Source organism: Urtica dioica, chromosome 7, assembly GCF_054948205.1.
Source record: "Urtica dioica subsp. dioica isolate 48M chromosome 7, U.dioica_male_clone48M_v1_H2, whole genome shotgun sequence".
Classification (NCBI taxonomy): domain Eukaryota; kingdom Viridiplantae; phylum Streptophyta; class Magnoliopsida; order Rosales; family Urticaceae; genus Urtica; species Urtica dioica.
In genome coordinates, this window is record NC_142762.1 from 31,485,681 (window position 1) to 31,505,575 (window position 19,895).

The 19,895-nt window shown below is 38.7% G+C and overlaps 1 protein-coding gene across 5 annotated transcripts; it reads right to left on the bottom strand.

Moving 5' to 3' along the window:
* Nucleotides 1–9,135: 9,135 nt before the first annotated feature.
* Nucleotides 9,136–15,063, bottom strand: LOC149390807 (casein kinase 1-like protein 3). 5 transcript variants are annotated; one of them, XM_089618995.1, is made up of 17 exons: nt 14,689–15,063; nt 14,555–14,595; nt 14,281–14,350; nt 14,019–14,167; nt 13,384–13,479; nt 13,069–13,139; nt 12,861–12,922; nt 12,720–12,783; nt 12,375–12,459; nt 11,969–12,095; nt 11,216–11,298; nt 10,986–11,055; nt 10,594–10,694; nt 10,188–10,358; nt 9,912–10,102; nt 9,685–9,771; nt 9,136–9,504 (listed from the first exon to the last, which is right to left on the bottom strand). In XM_089618995.1, exons 1-14 carry the CDS (start codon nt 14,762–14,764, stop codon nt 10,191–10,193), a joined length of 1,263 nt encoding a protein of 420 aa, XP_089475121.1. In that variant the 5' UTR covers nt 14,765–15,063; the 3' UTR covers nt 9,136–9,504; nt 9,685–9,771; nt 9,912–10,102; nt 10,188–10,190. The 5 variants fall into 5 exon arrangements, with proteins under 5 accessions (XP_089475121.1, XP_089475120.1, XP_089475122.1 ...); XM_089618994.1 differs by having other exon boundaries at nt 9,616–9,771; XM_089618996.1 differs by having other exon boundaries at nt 9,616–10,102; nt 10,986–11,046.
* Nucleotides 15,064–19,895: the final 4,832 nt, after the last annotated feature.

Consider the following 19,895-nt stretch of genomic DNA (forward strand, 5'->3'; position numbering starts at 1 on the left):
CGAAATTCCAGCAAAACAACATTGGAGGACCATTATGAGGGAATATGCAAACGAAATTCGACAATTCCACAGTTCACATTCGTCCAAAATTCCCTTTGGAATTTCAATGATGTTACAATCAGTGAGCGACACAGAGGATGGAGAAAGATCAACTCACCTCGACGAGCGGCGGAGCGGCAGAACGGCGGAGCGGCAGAACGGCGGAGCGAAATCGCGCGGAGAAGAAAATTTGGATTTTGGGAATTTCCGGACCTGGGTTGGGAGTGAAACCTGGGATTGGAACGATGGAATGAGAACGTGTCAGAGGAAGAGAGGAAGAGCGAGAGAAATACTCACCAAAAATTCACGGCGGCGCGGAGGATGGCCGTCAATTTCGCATCGCCCAGACCGGGAAACTTGGGAGAGTGGTAAGGCTCGCGTTCGTGCTTCGTGGGAGGGAGGTTAAACTGATTACTCTTTATAAAAGAGAGAGGATCAAATATTTTTAGCCGAAAAATCGGTAATCAGTTGCGTCACACGACTTAACTCAACAGACGCGAGTACTCGCGTCTAAATCTCTACCGCAAAAAAAAAATAGATGCAAATATTTCCCTTTTTTTTCCCCAAATTTATATAGACGCGACATCTAAATTTTGACGCGAAATGTCGTGTCTATTACCAAACAAACTTATTAAACCGCGGGATATATGTCGCGGGCAAAATTTTAGTGAAATTTTGTATCTGACGCGACAAGTCGCGTCTGAAACACTTAAAGTCGTGTCTATTTAGACGCGACTAGTCGCGTCTGTTAGTGTTCGTGTCTGAAGCTCAAGTTTGTAGTAGTGATGATCTGATCATTTATCTAGTGTCAATTATGCCAATACAAAAAATTGGAAACTCTCTAGCCCATGGACCTACATAAACCACTTTTGACTCCACCGTGATTTGGGTCGATATGTCTATAGACTTCGTCAAAGCCTTTTACAAGGTGGCACATGGGCTCTCGCATGTGTTTGATCGATTCTCGAAGTATTCTGACTTAAATTCACTAAGACATCCATACGCGGCCATCAAGTGGCACATACGCTATCACTACTACAAATTAACATATTGGGTGCGGAAGGGTATTAAGTGCGACATGTCGCACCTAATAGTCGCACCTAAACCCATATTAGGTGCGACATGTCGCACCGGATACTCGTCCGGATGACTAAAAATTTCGCTAATGTTTAGTGTTATTCGGTGCGACAATGTCGGACCTAATATGAAATTGTCGCACCTAATGCGACAAATGTCGCACCAAATGAGTTTTAAAATTAAATTTGTCAGCGAATCCCGTCGATTTTTTTTTTGGATCTGGGATTTCATATTGGGTGCGACATTGTCGCACCCAATATGATTATTAGGGTTTTAAACCCGACTTTTCTCATTTTTTCACACATTCACTCACTCTCTCTCTCTTTCACCGTCTCACAAGGTCTCTCTCTCTCTCTCAGCCAGCCCCCGCCGCCGTCCTTCCCCGCTCCGCCGCTACCGGCCCATCCTGGTACGTCCCCATCTCTCTCTCTCTATATCTCACCGGCCGTCTCTCACCGTCTCACTCTGTCTCTCTCTCTCAGCCAGTCCCCGCCGCCGTCCCTCTCCGCTCCGCCGCTGCCGGCCCTCCCTGGTACGTCCCCCTCTATTTCTCTCTCTTTCTCTCTGTCTCACCGGTCTCTCACTCTGTCTCTCTCTCCCAGCCTGCCCTGCCGCCGCCTGGACCAGCCCCGCCCCGCCCCACCGCCGCCTGAACCAGCCCCCCGCCCCGCCGCGTGGATCGATCAGCATCTCCCCCCTCTATTTCTGATTTTGTAATTTTTATTTTAATTTAAAAAATATATTAGGTGCGACATTGTCGCACCTGATATGTCGCACCTAGAGGTATGACTATTAGGTGCGACATGTCGCACCTAATGCCTTTTGCTACGGGTTATCCGGTGCGACGCCGTCGCACCTAATGTCGCACCTAATAAACTTTTAGGTGCGACATTTGAAGTATTCGGTGCGACATTCGTCGCACCGGATAACGTTTTTTGTCCTAGTGTATTTACATAAGTATTTCAGCTCCATAGTCTCGCAATTCATCATTTCGAATCAAGACAAGATTTTTCAGCGTCATTTGGGGAATCGGTTGAATTCTTTTTCCACTCGAGTAGAAAGCTTTCATTTTCTTCTTCCCATCCTCCATTTTCAAACAAAGGCAGTAAATTGCACGTTAAATATGTATTTGCAATGTTTGACCACTGATCAGATGTGCCGGTAACTTCAATTTCTATGTGGATAAAGTACTACTCCGCACATCCAACCACACGTCACTAATAACTACACTGTTCTAATTGGTGTACGTCCACAAGCAACCGTGCAACTACTGGATTATACTAGTCGAAAAGTTGTGTAGAAGTCACTGATCAAACGTTATAACATAATTTTGTTGGGATCAGGCCCATTCACGGACGTGACACAAATAAGGGGCAAAAGCCCATTACAAAATTAAAAGAAAAAAAGGAGAGCATTGAAACGCACGTTTCAATCTTGTGCGTCCTTGCTGATATTCGGATTCAGCAAATGAGAAGAAAAGGTATTGATAAACAGAAGAGAAAAAAAAGGAGAGAAAAAAATAGAGAAGAGAAAGAAGAAGAAAGCTAAGGTTTGAGCCATTTGCAAGAGGCTTGGTAGTCAAACAGTGTCCATTTTGGCTCAAATTTGGAGTGGAGATTCCTTGCGTCATGCTCGTCGTTCCTAGTGGTGTTGGTCTTTCCGGTTTACTTTCTAGATACTCGATTTGGGTATTCCACCACATGGTGAGATTGTTCCTCTTTTATGCCATCTTGTGTCATGATGATAATATTGTTGATGATGATAAACCTCTATGTGTTAGATATGATATTGGTGTACCATTATATTCTTAGTGGAAGGTTTAGTAAGCGGCTTACGGGTCTTGTGGTTTTTCACTCTCGTTTTGAGAGTTTTCCACGCTAAAATTGGTTGTGTTGATTGTGTGTTGTTTATTTGTTTTACTTTGCGTTTGATTTGATTGGTTTTCCGTATTGGATTTAATTGTGCCCAAGAAGGTTAGAAAAATCATTTCCCGCATTGTTTTAGGTGATTTTTCTCAACAAAATGGTATCAGAGCTGCAAATGGAACCCTGTGCACCGTGCAACCATGGAAAGAAACACAGGTAGAATGGTCATGTTGAACGAATCCAACTACAATGTGTGGAAATGAAAGATGGAGGACTTCCTATATGTGAAGGATTATTATTTGTTCATGTTTACGAAAGAGAAACTGGAGAGTAAAGCTGACGATGAGTGGAAACTTTGTCACTGACAAGTTTGCAGCTATGTCAGGCAGTGGGTAGATGGTAATGTTCTCAATCATATCAGTGAAGAGAAAGACGCGAGTTCTTTGTGGAACTATATCCTCGAAAGACCAAGAACAGTAAATTGTTTTTGATCAAGAAGATGATAAGATTGAAATATCAAGACGGCACGGCCATGACGGATCACTTGAATACATTCCAAAGGGTCATCATTCAGTTAGTTATGATGAAGATCAAGTTCAAGGAATAGGTTCAAGGCTTGTGATTACTTTGTACATTACCGGACTCATAGGAGACGTTCTGAACTTCATTGTCGAACTCGATTCCGGATGGCATCATGACTATGGATTTGGTGAAGACTAGTATCTTGAATGAAGAGATGCGAAGAAAGACTCAAGGCTCTTCTTCACATTTAGAGATCTTTGTTACAAAAAATAGAGGGAAGAGTACGAGTAGAGGTCCGAAAAACGGCGATGAAGATGAAAATGGAAGCAACACTTATAGCTGTGTCAAGTGTTACCACTGCAATAAAATGGGGCATATTCAGAGGTATTGTCAAAAGCTCAAGCGTGACAACTAAAACAACAAATATGGAAAGAGAAAAGAAACATGGTGGCTATCAATGACTTTATGATTATGTGTGACGAAGAAGTCACTAGTTCAACTTATCACAAGAGTGATTGGGTGATTGATAGTGGAGCATCGATTCATGCTATGTCCCGGAAGGATTTCTTCACGTCCTACGCGTCCAGAGACTTTGGAAGTGTTAGGATGTGTAACAACAATGTGGCCAAAGCCGTCGGTGTGGGAGATGTGTGCATAGAGTCAACCAATGGCACTAAATTGCTTTTGAAAAACGTTAAGCATATCTCTGACATTCGCATGAATTTCATTCCCACAAAAAAGCTTGACGATGAAGGTTTTCGCAACACTTTACGTGATGGGCAATGGAAGCTCAGCAAAGGCGTTTTGGTGGTAGCTAAAGGGAAAAAGTGTTCCTCATTGTATGTGATGCAAGAAAAGATCGTTGATTAGGAGATCAATGCCGTGGATGATGAAGGCATAGTCGAGTTGTGGCCTAACCGCCTTAGTCACATGACGAGAAGGCTTGATGATGTTGGCTAAGAAGAATCTTCTTTCGGGTTTGAAAAGTGGTTCTTTGAAGAGGTGTGCTCATTGTCTAGAGGGAAAGCAAACGATGATGGCTTTCAAGAGACCTCAATCGCAAAGAAAATCAAGTATACTTGAATTGGTGTATTCTGACGTGTATAGTCCTTTCAGGACAAGAACACCTGGAGACTTATTTTATTTTGTGACTTTCATCAATGATCACTCAACGAAGATATTTATACCTTGAAGACGAAAGATCAAGTGTTGGTGGTGTACAAAGAGTTTCATGCTCTTATTAAGAGACGGACATGCAAGAAGTTGAAATGCATCCGATCCGACAAAGGCGGCGAGTATTGTGGTCCTTTTGATGAGTATTTCCGAGAGCATGGTGTTCGACATCAAAAGACGTCTCAGAAGACACCTTAACTTAATGGCTTAGCTGAGAGGGTGAACATGACGCTAGTCGAGCGTGTGATATGTTTGTTATCGCAGTCACAATTGCCGAGATCTTTCTTGGGTGAAGCTTTGGGTACAGTGGTGCATGTTATGAATCTCACGCCGTGTGTTACTTTGGGTTTTGAAGTTCCCAACATGATATGGTCAGAGAAGGCAATTTCCTATGGTCACTTGCGTGTATTTGGGTGCAAAGCGTTTGTGCACATTCTGAAAGATGAGAGGTCTAAGCTTGATGCGAGACGTGGCCATGTGTGTTTATCGGCTATGATATGGATAAGTTCGGTTACAAGTTTTATGATCCAGTTCAGAAGAAGCTTGTGAGAAGCCGAGACGCAGTGTTTGTGGAAAACCACATCATCCACGATATCCGAAAGACAGAGTTGGCAGAGCAGTATCGAGATTATCTACGACGAGTCATGATCACGGGATAGAATTGCAAGGAGAGATATGTGGTGATGTTAACGGTGGTGCCCCGGCGACAGTTGAAGATGTTGATCCAAGTAAACAAGTTGAAGAAGAACTTCCACAACAATCACTTGAGCCTCCAGTTAGATGGTCGAGCAAAGAGCATCGTCCTTCAGAGAGGTACTCGTCATATGAGTATGTAATGTTGACGAATGCAGGAGAGCCAGAGACTTGCGAAGAATCGATCTTCGTTGATGGGAGAAATGATTGATGGAAGGCCATGGAAGAAAATATGGAAACTCTTGACGAAAATCACACTTATAAGTTGGTGAAGCTGCCAAAAGAAAGGAAAGCTCTCAAGAACAAAAGGGTTTACCGGTTGAACACCGAAGGTGATAGCTCACAACCAAGGTACAAGGCTCGGTTGGTTGTGAAGGGATTTGGTGTTGGCATTGGTGCCCACAAGAAGAGTAGTAGTCATAACTTATATACATTTAATGTAATAAAGTCTTACGAAGACTCTTGCCTGTAACTGCTGAATAATTAATAAAGAGTTGAAACTTTCATTCATTCTTCCTTGTTTGTTTGAAGCTTTATGATAAACCTTAGTCTTTAGTCCTTAAACAAACCTAACAACAAATGAAGAATCAAATATAGATTTTCATGAACAAACTCTTCATGGTTTGCTTAAAACAGCATATTTACAATCTAAGGATCAAATGGCGGTATTGATCTCAGTATGATTGTTAGGAGAACATATGATGTCTGGTTATGAGAAATAGAGAGTTCGAGACTCTATAGTTCTTCCTACATATCTTCTGAAGATACTGAATTGACCAATGTACTTCTAGAGACATTGTAAGAACAAAACTATTTAACCTCTTCTGTCTCAAAGTCACTATGTATGAATTGCATCATGATTACCTCAATCCTGAATGAGACATCTCATTTCATAGCTTACATACTCTCATTTGATAAAGTCAGAGTTCTAGATTCACTACGTGATATAGACAAGACCTATTGATGAAGTACTAAGTTATTAAGATGTCATGAACAACTTTGTGAAGATCTCGTAGATCTGGAATTCATGTACAAGATTGCTTAAATGCAATGTATATCATCTCATGCTTTGTTCCTTGGAATGTGAATAAATGAACTAGCCAGTGTCCAAATTGAGTCATGACTCTTTTGGATGAATCAATGTGACTTGTTAGCTCCTCGTCAATACACTGTTCCTAACTTATTCACAAGTGACAAAGGAGTTGAGGAAATAACAACTAGAAGGGTAAAATGGTAATTTTATAAATCCCATCTAGTTGATGATATTGATGAAGGGTAAACATAGATAATATTCAATGGATCCACTCATCACAATTAAGTAGAATTTTTAGTAGAAAACATATTCATTTGAACCGAGAGATTTTCAGTGTCAACTCTTTAGTGGAGTCAGTTGACATTAAGCTAGAACTTGGAAAAGGTTTGTGAACTTTTGTGTCCAAGCATGCTAGCTCAAGCTTTGTTCATTTGGATCCATGAGGTCACTACCACAAGTCATTAGAGTAGGATTTGTTAAACTAGTAGCTAAGTCAAAACAAGTTCAAGTGTTCAACTAGACGGATTTTACGAAAATTGTCTAAAGGGTAATTTTGTCCATAAGGACATAAGATGGTTAAATGTCAAAATAAGATTTTGGACATTGTCATATGATGACAATGTAAATGATCCACACAGCAACATTGGGTTTTGGGCCTTAAGGATTGAATTTCATTTTATGGAATTTTATGTGAAAATTCTACCTGAGTTTTTTCTTGTATTGTCATGTACAATTAAAGAAACAACTAGAAGCTTGTTCTAGAGGGAAAATTTCGTGGCCTCCATCAAGGAAAAGATGAGATTATTTTGTGCATTGATGTATGAAGATACTTGCCAAAATGAAAAAGAGGAAACAAAATTATAGCATGAAGATATTGATATGGACGGCCAACTAAAGGAAAAAAGGGAAACTAATTTCCGACGTTGGTATTATGATAGGAATGGAAAATAAAGATTGTGCTCATGAATATGTGATATTCAATAGAAAAGAGGAAACTACCTCTTCAAGGCAATCTCTCCTCTTATAAATACCACACCTCATTCACAATGTTGAAACAAGTTTTTGAGATTCATAGCTTCTCTCTCTAGACTTGGCGACCCCTCTCCCCCTCTCTCTCTTCTTGATGTTTTGTTTTGGCACCTAGGTCCCCATTAGACCTAGCGTTTTGTATTAGCTCTTTGGCTCTAATACTAGTTATTGAGTCATTGTGTTTAATAGTTCCCACACACTAAATCATTTCTAAACTCGAAGACTCTAATGGTAGAAACTATCGTGGTTACTCGGATTCAAGAAGACGAAGAAGACAAGCTAAGTGGAGAGACGAGCGATTCAACCTTTCCAAAGGCTTCTCAACGCTCAAGCTTCTAACGAGGTTGGTACCGAGTGAAAACTCTTTATAGTTTTAAATTTTAAATTATATGTTCATGCACTTTATCTAGGCAGTAAAATCGTTTTACGTGTTTTAAAGAATTTTTTATATTCCGCCGCTTGCTAGAAGCGATAAATTATTCTTAATCCTAGATCTATTTCAACATTTGGTTCAAAGAATCGATCCGCCGCGATGATGATGACTTTGCCGTGATGCTTGTAGGCAAAGGGCGGGCTTGCAAGAGCCCACGACATGAGTCCGAGGGGGGGGGGGGGGGGGGGGGGGGGGGGTTGTTGGGATCAGGCTCATTCATGGGCTTGACACAAATAAGGGTAAAAGCCCATTACGAAATTAAAATAAAAAAAAAGGAGAACATTGAAACGCACGTTTCAATCTTGTGCGTGCTTGCTTATATTGGGATTCACCAAATGAGAAGAAAAAGTGTCGACAAAAAAGAAGAGAAAATAGGAGAGAAAAGAGAGATAAGATGAAGAAGAAGAAAGCTAGGGTTTGAGTAATTTGCAAGAGGCTTGATAGTCAAACGGTGTGCGTACTCGTCGTTCCTAGTGGTGTCGGCCTTTCCGATTGCTCTCTAGATACTCGATTTGGGTATTCAACCACTTGGTGAGATTGTTCCTCTTTTATGCCATCTTGATCATGATGATGATGTTGTGGATGATGATGAACTTCTATATGTTGGATATGTCATTGGTGTACTCATTATATTCTTAGTGAAAGGTTTATTAAGTGACCTACGAATCCCGTGGTTTTTCACGCTAAAATTAGTTGTGTTAATTGTGTGTTGTTTGTATTTTTTTTTTAGTTTGCATTTGGTTTGATTGGTTTACCATGCACAAATAAGTTAGAGAAAATCATATTTTGCATTGTTTCAGATAATTTTTTCCAACAATTTTTTTAGGAAAGACTGCTAGAGAATAACATAAATGTTTAGGGAAGACCGATATACGTTGAGCCAATTACTGTAATCTAATACGAAATATTACGAAGAACAAGACTTATAGAATACGTTAAAGCTCTAGTAGAAAGTAAATTAAAATGAGGTGAATACGTGGTCCTCTTTTATGTTACAAAACTTGTCACCTAATAAAATTGATTCCAACGAGAATTTTGTATTGCAAAGTTTTCTTTTTGTATTTCTTTTTCGTTTATTTCTCACCCCAATAGTTAAGTATTAGATGCAATGATGACAAACATAATGAAAAATAAATAAAATAGCATGATCCGACACCAATGACTTGAGTTAAAGCAACCTTTTATCCCCACCCCCCCAAAAAAGGGTAAAGGTTAAAGGAACCAAAAAAAAAGGCAAAGCTAGTAAACAAACTGAGACTTCAGTAAAAAAATAAAAAAATAAAAAAAATAATAAATAATAAATAAAGCTTGAAGGCATCAAGAGATTCCTTACCTACAGTGCATGTCATAACGGTACAAGTCAAAATCTATTGCGCTCTCTGTAAATTTTGTTTTCTTACCCAAGCAGCAAAAACTGTGGACTTTAACAATTACACACCCCCACTTAAAATAAATACGTCAAGTTAAAATGAAAGCGAAAATGTAAGCAGAGAATCGGTAACTAGATAGACAATTAAGAGAGGGATGGCAAATTAGCCCATCTTCATTTGAGGGATGGCAATATTACTGGTACGTAGACCAATAATATAATATTGCAATGAAGGTCTTCAATTCACTCTGTCCCTGCTCATTATCAATATCTGGAGCAAACAAAAGGAATGCAAATGAGCATCTTATTTACCGAGTTAAAAAGAGAAGGAAAAAAATTTACTTGATAAAATACATGGAGAAGAATAGCAAGTAATCAATACCTGAAACACTAGGTTAACTTTTTCTTTTTTTCTTTTTTTTTTATTCTTTCCAGATTCTGAAGACCTGACCTGGGTTATAACTGATCCAGTTGAACATCCAAGGCTTTGATCCAAAAAGATACAGCAACAATTAGAAGAACAGAAAGCAACTCAATCCTGAATTGAATAAAATACATGGTCAAAACAAACCTATAAACAACAGTAAAGCAAGTCTATGACCAACAACAGAACAGAGCTGTTAATAACAGAATGTTTTAGGGCACTTTACACATAATCCACAAACAATATGAAATTACGTTTTTGCTTCTGCCAGCAGAAAACCTCGAAGATTCAGGTGGCTCTCGTCTTTTTTCCTCGGGCAGTCGCCATTCAATCGCGTCTTCACTTGCTTTGCAAGATACCATCTCCCGTAAGCTGTCTTAGCAATCAAATTCAAACTGATGAGCACTGTACTTCGGACGGTAGCTGGAAAAGCACCGACGCGTAGCTGGAAAATGTAGAAATTGTTCAGCATGTGGAATATTAATTACATTAGTGAGCTTTTACGCGGGAATGGAAAGCTCAATCATTACCTATTACTTTGCAGAAGATGTTCGGTTGAACGATGATAGCCAGCCACTGGGAGCCGAATCTCTGTTTCCATTTCCACGACCCATGTTTGCATTTTCGGATGGTCCCTCAGAATATTGAAAGTTTCTTCGGGTGCCATATGACGTGGAAGGAACTGGTGCATTGGCCACAACCTAAATATAAATAATTAAACAGATTTAGAGCTTTTTTTTTCCCTTCTTTTGAGAATGCAAGACAACCCGGTGAATATGAAAGGTTATTGAAAGGGTAGTTGGGCTTGTTCGTAAGATATGAAGAACGAGCTCAATTTTCTGCACTTGCATCTTCGGTTACTTATTATATTTATATCATGGAAAGGAGATGGCGATTTCAATGAAAAATGACCATTAAAGTCAGATGGATACTTACATTCTTAGCAGTGGACCTTTCAGCACTTGAGATCTGAGTCGTTGTTGATCTAAAATGTGATTGAGCATCTGGATTTGCAACCTCAGTTGAGCTTCTAGGTTCTGTAAATCCATTAGAGTTCAAAGATAAGATAATTGAGACTCCTAAACATATATCAATAGGTAGGTAAAATCACAGAGTATCGAGGATAATCACAATGGGACCCATCGAAACGAGGAAAAAGATTCAAGATTAAGCAAACTTGTCAACCTTTGCAGCATAAACTAGAGTACGACTATCTCTATTCATAATCCATTCTTCTTTTTCAATTCTGATTCAACTATGTCTTGTAATACAAGTGCCCATATTCCAAAATCAGAATTTCCTGTAGAGAGGTTAAAAGCATATCGCACCTTTATGTCTGTTTAAATCCGACGGGTGCGGATGTGCTTGACTGCTGCTTACTCCAACAGGCTGTAAATTCTATCAAAATTAGAAAAGAGCTGAGAAACAAATCTTGAAAGAGAGCAAGTTATATCAGTTCAACTAACAATAAGTTATCTGGAATCAGTTTGGGGCCATGAACGAAAAATGACAACTAACATATGGATATTGGAGGTTCCTTTTTGCTAAGAATACTTACAGATGGTTGAGCCTGAACTCTTGCTTGCTGTGCCTGTTGGTACTTCAGAATTGTCCAGTCAAATACATAGTCAAATTCATATCCTGTCAAACAAGTTATACAGTCAGTAACGAATTCAGCCACAACTCAGTAGCATATTTAGCCACCACTTATTTGCAAAAGACAAAACCATAAACATGGGAAAAATTATAACTGACAAACAGATAAGTCAATATCAGATGTTTCAGTTTAGATGAAGCCCTAAAACAAAGGCATTTCAAGTGAAACGTTAGCCATATGACTTCGGATCAACACACCATCTAGCCTCTCATCCATGTTGTACTTTTTAGAGACTTGAGAATTTTTTTTCTTTCTTCTGCTTCTGAATATGCTCTACTTGCCCATCTATATTTGTTGGGTATAATCAATGGATATTTATTTAGTAATAATCTCACATCAGTTTAGAAAAGTTATCATGGCTAGCTTAGGTTCTTGATATCGCCTCAACCACAATACACTAGATAGGGAAATCAAGCCTCTGACAATGTTTGGACTAGATGCTTATGAATTCAATCTAAAAAGTTATGTTCTGCTCTATCACTGAAAACTCTATAATAGCCTATCTGGTGATGTAACATATTGATTTGATGACTGCTTAACCACACTGTGATTACCGAATAATCTGAAGCATACGCACGACAGCGACAGTGAATACAAGAATAAACTACAACAGAAAAATAAATATTAAATATTCCAGAAGCGTGACATTATTACCTTCCCGAGTGAATAGATCACGAAACAGGCGCTTTAGGAATCCATAATCAGGACGTTGATCAAAGGTAAGCGAGTGGCAGTAATGGAAGTATGAGGCAAACTCCACGGGATGTGACTTGCATAGGACCTTTCAAGCAGTAATAATTAGTTGAAGGTATATGAATCTGTAATTTGAATCATGAATAATTGACAACCAATTTGTTTAAGAAGAGGTTCAGGGTGCTTTGGAATTTAATTTTTTACTTGTTCAAACCATTTACAATTATACCTTTACTATATCATCATCAGCAAATGGATCGACCACTTTTACAGTTTTAAGAAAGGTGGATAGTTCAAAGTCAAACTAAATGTATACATTTGACAAGGAGACCAAATCTGGAAAAGGGATTCATAATATGATGTATACCTCAATTGGCGTTGATACTTTCTTCTCACGTATTTTGTCATATTTTTGCTTCTTTGTGGCAGCTTTTAGACCTTGCCAAGGCAAGCTACATGAAGAAACAAAGCAACCAGTCAGGGAATGAATTCAGTGTGCAAGGGTATAAAATATTGAATCATTATATTATCCATCATTTATTAATAATACTCTACTGTTTCGTTAAAAAATAATTAAATAAAAATTGCCAAACACCACAAACCAAATTCTACTCCGGTAGAGAACCGACATGAAAAAAATGCGACTACAAACAAATTTCTACAAAAAAGGGGGGAATTCTCCAACATTATGAGATCAGTTGTCAATATATACCTTCCTCTTAAAAAGTAAAGGAGAACATAACCAAGTGACTCCAAATCATCCCGGCGACTTTGCTCTGTGAAAACAAAAATGGAAATGAAGATCACATATACAATTCTAGCAAGAACTAGAAATATATACACACACACTTACCGATTCCCAAATGAGTGTTGCAACTTGCATAACGTGCAGTTCCTGTTAAGTTTTTGTTCTCCCTACATGAAATTTCAAGGGGGAGAGGAAAGTTATAGAAAACTCAGTAAACTTCAACCAATTAATTTGAAACATCTGGCTCATGAGATAAACACAGCCATCATGATAAAAATACAAATCGCGATCGTACGAAACTCAAAGTATTTACCTGTAAGGAATGTGTCTATTGTTGGGAGGCTCTCGATATCTTTTTGCTAGCCCAAAATCAATAATGTAAACCTGGTCATAAATTCCAATTTATAAATACATGATTGATTAAAAAAAAAATCTTGTCTCTGCCGAAGAAAAGAAGTACATACAAGTTAGGCTTACATAAAGACTAAAAATACTTTTATCAATATTTTTTTGTGTGTGTTGCGCATGTGTGTGTCTGTGCATGTGCGTGCATGATATTTAAATTAAATTATAAAAAGAAAGAAGCACAAGCACGAGAAAGTCATTGACAGGTTCGAACGAAAATCACCTGATTTGCTTTCCTCCCAAGACCCATTAGAAAGTTATCTGGTTTGATGTCTCTATGCAGGAATCCTCTGGAGTGCACATACTCTATTCTTGTTATCTGAAATTTAATTGATTTAGTCAAACATCATCATCCAACAACAAATAACCAGGCATCAATACGCAACTAAGACTGCATCATAAGAAAAATGCAAATGAGAGAGACACCACAGGCTCACAGCAAGCTTCTTTCAGCTTTTAAGGACAAAGCTAGCTTTTTAGTGTTCAATATAAGCTACTAGTACAGTATCTCAAGGCTTCTTTCAGCTTTTAAGGACAAAGCTAGCTTTTTTAGTGTTCAATATAAGCTACTAGTACAGTATCTCAAGGCTACCCACAAAGAAAATGTTACACCAATTCTTTCTCGATAAGCCTTTTAGAATGCAGTTTCACGGCACTAAACTAAACCTATAAGTAGAACTATTAATCCTCATCACCTATGGCCTATAGCATGTGGAAAGTCCAAATCATTGCAACTGTGAAATAAAAAAAGTCTTTGATGAAATGCCAAAAAATGATATTGAAAACTCCAAGTGCAAAATCAGAGCTTAAAGAAAAACAAGACCATTACATCAAACAATGATAAACTGTAAGTATTACCATCTGATCAGCCAACATTAGGATGGTTTTCAATGAGAATTTTCTCCCACAGTACACAAGCAAATCTTCAAGACTTGGTCCTAGAAGATCAAGGACAAGGACATTGTCCTCAGCATCAACTCCGTACCATCTTATGTTTGCAACACCGCCTGACAGTTTAGCAATAATTAGCAACTCAATTCAACTGGCATAGCATTTAAATGATGTATATTCTCGAGAAGATGGAAAAACACAATGAAATAAATAGCAATTTAATCCTTACTTCCGCCCAGAAGAATGTTATACACCTTGGCCTCATATTGAAGTTGTGGGTGCTTGGTTTTTGAATTCTCCTATAAGACCCAAAAAAGGTAATGAATGACGATCAATCAATAATAGACCCACAAACACGAAATAACACGAAACGGACTTTCTCAGCACAATGCTTTAGTTACTCTTCGTAAAAAATCCTTCAACATTATTGTGTACAAAAATTTCCAGAGTATCCGCGAAAAATAAAATAAAAAAAATAAAAAAAATCTTATCTCGAGACTTACAATCTTGACGGCAACGATCTCGCAAGTGTCGACATGCGTTGCTGTAGAAAATTCATGAGGAAATGTCAGAATTAAAAATAATCAAAGGTTAAGTAAACAAATAACAAGGACGAACATGAATTAATTAAACTGACCCAGATATATCTGACCAAACGAACCACTCCCAATCTTGCGACCGAGCTTGTACTTTAACCCCACAATCCTATCCATATAGATCCCACGGCAATCGAAAATCGAACAAAGTACCCTCGCGAATAACGCGAGTATTGAATCAGCTGGAGATCGAGGGTCTGGTCCGTCGATTCGCAGAATCGGCTTAGGAAATTCGTAGATTCGAACCTGTCTAGAGCGATCTCTCTGAAACCCTAATTATGGAACCGAGAGAATAATAAAAAACGAGAAATAATAGGTTATGACGATGGTGGCGATGACGATGAATTTGGTTGAGACCTTGCGAAATAGCTCAGAAATAGCTTTTTTCGTTGGTCAGTTAAGGCTTAAGACCAACCAAATAAAAAAGCCACGTATTTGGGGATGTAGATATATATTCTTCCAATCCAAACCTAATTTCCAATCATATATATTATTATAATTCATTTATATAAAATATACAAGCAACATGATTGTGAGTTGCAGCAAAATAATTAATATATTTTAATTAAAAAGAAAAATACAAAAATTATCTAAATTTGAAAAAATGAATCTAAAATTTTTAGAGACACTTTTTTCTTTTTTATTTAAAAAAAAAAATCGGTACGAACAGCACTTGTATCTAGAAGTCCAATCTCTTATTTTTTTTTTCTCTCTGATTATTAAAAAAAATCTAATGTATCATGAACAGTGTTATGTGTGGATCCAAACTTTCTTCTAATATATATATTGTCGCTCGTTTTCGGACAACGATTTAGAGCCTCGAACGATTCGACCCAAGGTGGGACCGAGTGGTCGTGTTCGACCTTGAGCGTCCTGAACTCGGTATCCCGAGTTCGTCCCCTAGGTGTGATTCGCTTCCACGTCCTCTAGAAATCCTGAAAAAGAGAAGAAAAAATGAGCTACAAAGGGGAAACAGAAGGGTTACCTCTGTTTACCTCTCCGACGCTCAACATTAGGAAGATTGAGGTGCAAGCAAGTGTTTGGGTGTTTAGAGGCCAAAGATGAGTGAAACAAGCATCTCAAAAGTTCGGCAACGGTTCAGGACTCAAAAATGGATTACCTTTGGTTTGGGCCGAGGTCTCTTATTTTTAGACCTCGAGGAGTCTCCCATAGGGCTGAAGGAGCTCTCTGGACGCGTCCTGTGACTAAGTGACCGAGCAGACTTGCACCGGTGGCCGAGAGGCCGAGCGGATGTGCACCGGTGGTCGAGAGGCCGATCGGGGGCTTGAGAGGCAATGATTTACCCTGTGGCGGATGTCAGCGGACCGGACGTGCACCGGTGGTCGAGAGGTCGACCGGCCGTGCACTGGAGGCCGAGCAGACGTGCACCGGTGGCCGAGAGGCCGACCGACCGTGCATTGGTGGCCGAGCAAACATGCACCGGTGCCCGAGAGGCCGACCAGCCGTGCACTAGTGGCCAAGAGGCCGAGCGGATATGCACTGGTGGCCGAGAAACCGACTACGAAGCTATGATACATCCCCGGCCTCGAAATTGCAAAAGATTTAGAAATCAAGAAGCTAAGGTTCTTCTCGGAGTCACAACTAATATTTAACAAATCAAAATTGATCTTCAAGCAAAAGATAAAAAGATGTTGTTATATGTCGAGAAAGCTCGGAACCTCATCAAGGAATTTGAATCATGTGAGATCACTTAGATTCCGAGAGCATTGAATGAAGAGGCCAATGCTCTAGCCAAGTTAGCGACCCAAGGCTCTGTCTCGGATCCAATTCCAATCATCCACGTCCATCAGTCAAGTATACATGAAGGCTGCCAAATTTTCCAAATAGAAAGGAGAAGAATCATGATGGCAGACTCTGATCATCCAATATCTGAAAAATGACATCCTCCCAAAAGATAAGGTAGTGGCTCGGAACGTGAAATTCTAGGCAGCACGATACGTAATGGAAGGAATTCTCTATACAAGAGAGGGTTTACAAGTCCGCTTCTCAAATGCCTGGATGAGCATGAAGCTGAGTACATGCTCCGAGAAATTCATGAATGCATCTGCGGGAGTCACATCGTAGTGGAAGCTTTAGCCAAAAAGTCTCTCCATCAAGGTCTTTACTGTCCAACTCTCAAGAAAGACGCTCAGAGCATGGTCTGAAAGTGCTTCAAGTGCCAAAAACTCTCTAATACTCCGAGGCTTCCTTCGTCAAACCTCATTGTTAGGAATTCTTGCCCACGAGAAGATACTTATGTAAATTCTCGTTGAAATTATTAATAAAATAAAGTTTGACATTTATTATCTATTTGAATTGAAAGCGTTATTTCTTATTTAATGAGATTTATTAAACATTCATTATTACATAGCCTCCGTATCTAACTGAGTCACGTGTTGGGCACCTGAGTTCGGGCGGTGTGCTAAAACATGGTCGATGACTGATATACGCCTGGAAAACTATATCTAAAGTCATATATGTGGAACACATGGGTGAAGGCTGATCACTATGTGGGAGCATTCTACACTTGTGGTAAGTGTACGATCCGGACAGGTCATGCTAATCACAGCTTATGTCTTGGGAGTTTTCTCAGAGCATAATTCGAGTGGGAAATGATTTACAGATACGGAATCCAGCCTTCCTGAAAGAAGGTTAATGTTTTCTCACCTAAGGGTTGATTCCAGAACCAATAGATTGCGCGCACTTTCGAAGTAAGTAACGTTCAAAAGAATCTTTCGCTGGGGAATCAACAATGCTTAGGGCTGATATGTATCAAAAGAAGTATAACGGAAAAAATTGACTTCTCTTGACACGGGTTGAACCTGGAGGATCTTGATCACGAACTGACTATATCAATGGACACTCGTCACGATGAGTAAATATAATTCTAGTATAAAGGAGAGTTCAGTCTTGGCTTACAAGGTGGAGTATTTGACCAAGATTAAACGAATCGATGGAAAAAGAGAAATGACTATTTCGTCTTTTTCATCGGATTTGTTAAGCTTCTATTACTAGGTCCATAGTCCCCGATTCGGCTCTGATAAAGGCGGATAAGAACTTTCGTATAATAATGTTTATCATTATTAATCTCACTTGCTGTAATTGTGATTGATAGCATTAATTCTGGAAAACGGGTATTCGCAGAATTAAATAAATATTTATGGTAGAATTGTTTATTTATTGTTTGATCAAGTAAATAAACAATTATTAATTATTTGTTTATTGTTGGACCAAGTAAATAAATGATTAATTGGGTTTTAAGCAATTGGGCCTTGCACAAAATATGAAAATCGGATTTGGGAATTTCGGCATAGGTGTTGCGCAAACCCCCCTTGGCCGTGTGCCTAAAATTCGACTTTTTTCAATATTTGTATTTACCAATATTTTCTCTTTAGTTGTTTAAATAAAGGAGAGAGAATAATATAAGATATTGTCCTATATTTTCTCCTTATTTAAAGGAAAGTATTTAGAAGAATATATGAGAATATATTTAAAGGGAAATAATATATTCCCCTTTTTTCTCTCACTAAATAAAATATAAAAAACTGAGTCTTTTAAATCTTTAGTATTTTTCCCCGTGCTTATGCATTATGTTTTTTTATTTCCTAAATTTATATGATGAATGTTTTTCTTTTCAATAGTAATTTATGTACTTGTATTTTATTAATTTCAGCATGACTTCGAATTATGATCTCTTGAAGTATATTATGGATAACAAAATGAAGTCTGGTGAATGCGTAGTTCTCTATATGAGAAATATGACGGATTGGATGAATCTAGCCACCTTTCGGGGCACAAAGATTGATGAGGCAACTCGGGTTGAAATCATTCTGAATTCACTCGTCGAGGAATACGCTGACTTTGTCATTTACTTTCGTGGTTTTTGCCCGGATTATAAAATGACGAAGTTTCAAAGCAAACTTCTTTCTTGGCGTGATGGTTTGATAGAGTATGTTTACCATCAGGTGCAACTGAGTTTGGCACCACAGCCTCGTCCACCTTCACCGGAAGATTTACCATTAGAGAATATTCTCATAATGGAAAGACCATCACTTATAGTGATTCCTGATGATGATGACATCAGCCCTGAGTCGTGTGAAGGTAATGTACCGTTCACTCACTTACATGTATTAGAAGCATTATATGCTGGAGATTCTATCTCGTCTTGGATAATTGATTCGGGGACAACTAATCATGTTTGTACAACCTTACAGGTGTTTGACTCGTGGGAGGAACTGAGGGGAGACGAACTACAGCTTAGAGTGGGGAACGGAGAGTCCGTCACGGCTAAAGCTTTAGGAATAGTTCGACTCCGATTTGGAAATAAATATTTGATATTAGATTCAGTTTATTTTATTCCTGGGTTCTGTAGAAACCTAATTTCAGTTTCTGAATTACTTAAACAAAAAATTTCTTTATCTGTGAATGAGAAAACTATAAGTGTTTCTTTAGATGGAAGATTAATATGTGATGCCTTATTATATAATGGTTTATATGTATTAACTCCTGAAAATAAATGTTCATTTAATGCTGAAATGTTTAAAGTAGCTAAACTCACATCTAATAAGAAAATTAAACTGTCTAGTGATGAACAAACCTATTTATGGCACTTAAGACTTGGTCATATAAATATAAAGAGGCTAGAGAGGCTTTCAAGGCTTGGGCCGTTGAAACACCTTCAAGTGGGAACTCTGCCTGTTTGTGAATCATGTATTGAAGGAAAAATGACCAAGCGATCTTTTGCTGGAAAATGATTAAGAGCCACCGAACCTCTGCAACTTGTTTACTCTGACGTCTGTGGACCAATGAGTGAAGCTGCGAGAGGCGGTTATGAATACTTTGTCACATTTACTGACGACTATTCTAGATATGGTTTCATTTACCTAATGCAACGAAAATCTGAAACTTTTAGTAAGTTCAAAGAATTTCGTGCTTGTGTTGAAAACCAATTAGGTAAGACTATTAAGACCTTTCGATCGGATCGGGGAGGCGAGTTCTTAGACACTGAGTTCACCGATTACTTGCTTGAGCATGTGATTGAGTCGCAATTATCGGCTCCTGGTAACCCTCAACAAAATGGGGTTGCTGAAAGGAGAAATAGAACTTTATTAGACATGGTAAGATCCATGATTAGCTACTCTTCACTTTCAACAACTTTCTGGGGTTATGCATTGAAGACTGCCATGTATATCTTAAATCAAGTTCCTTCAAAATCTGTATCCGAAACACCCAAAATACTATGGAATGG

Excerpts from the sequence above, each read along its gene's own strand:
- LOC149390807 (XM_089618995.1), bottom strand. The coding sequence starts at position 14,764 with ATGGATAGGATTGTGGGGTTAAAGTACAAGCTCGGTCGCAAGATTGGG. Across the intron at positions 14,596-14,688 it reads GTTTGGTCAGATATATCTGG|CAACGCATGTCGACACTTGC; the intron begins GTCAGTTTAATT and ends AATTTTCTACAG. Across the intron at positions 12,096-12,374 it reads AAGTATCAACGCCAATTGAG|GTCCTATGCAAGTCACATCC; the intron begins GTATACATCATA and ends ACTGCTTGAAAG.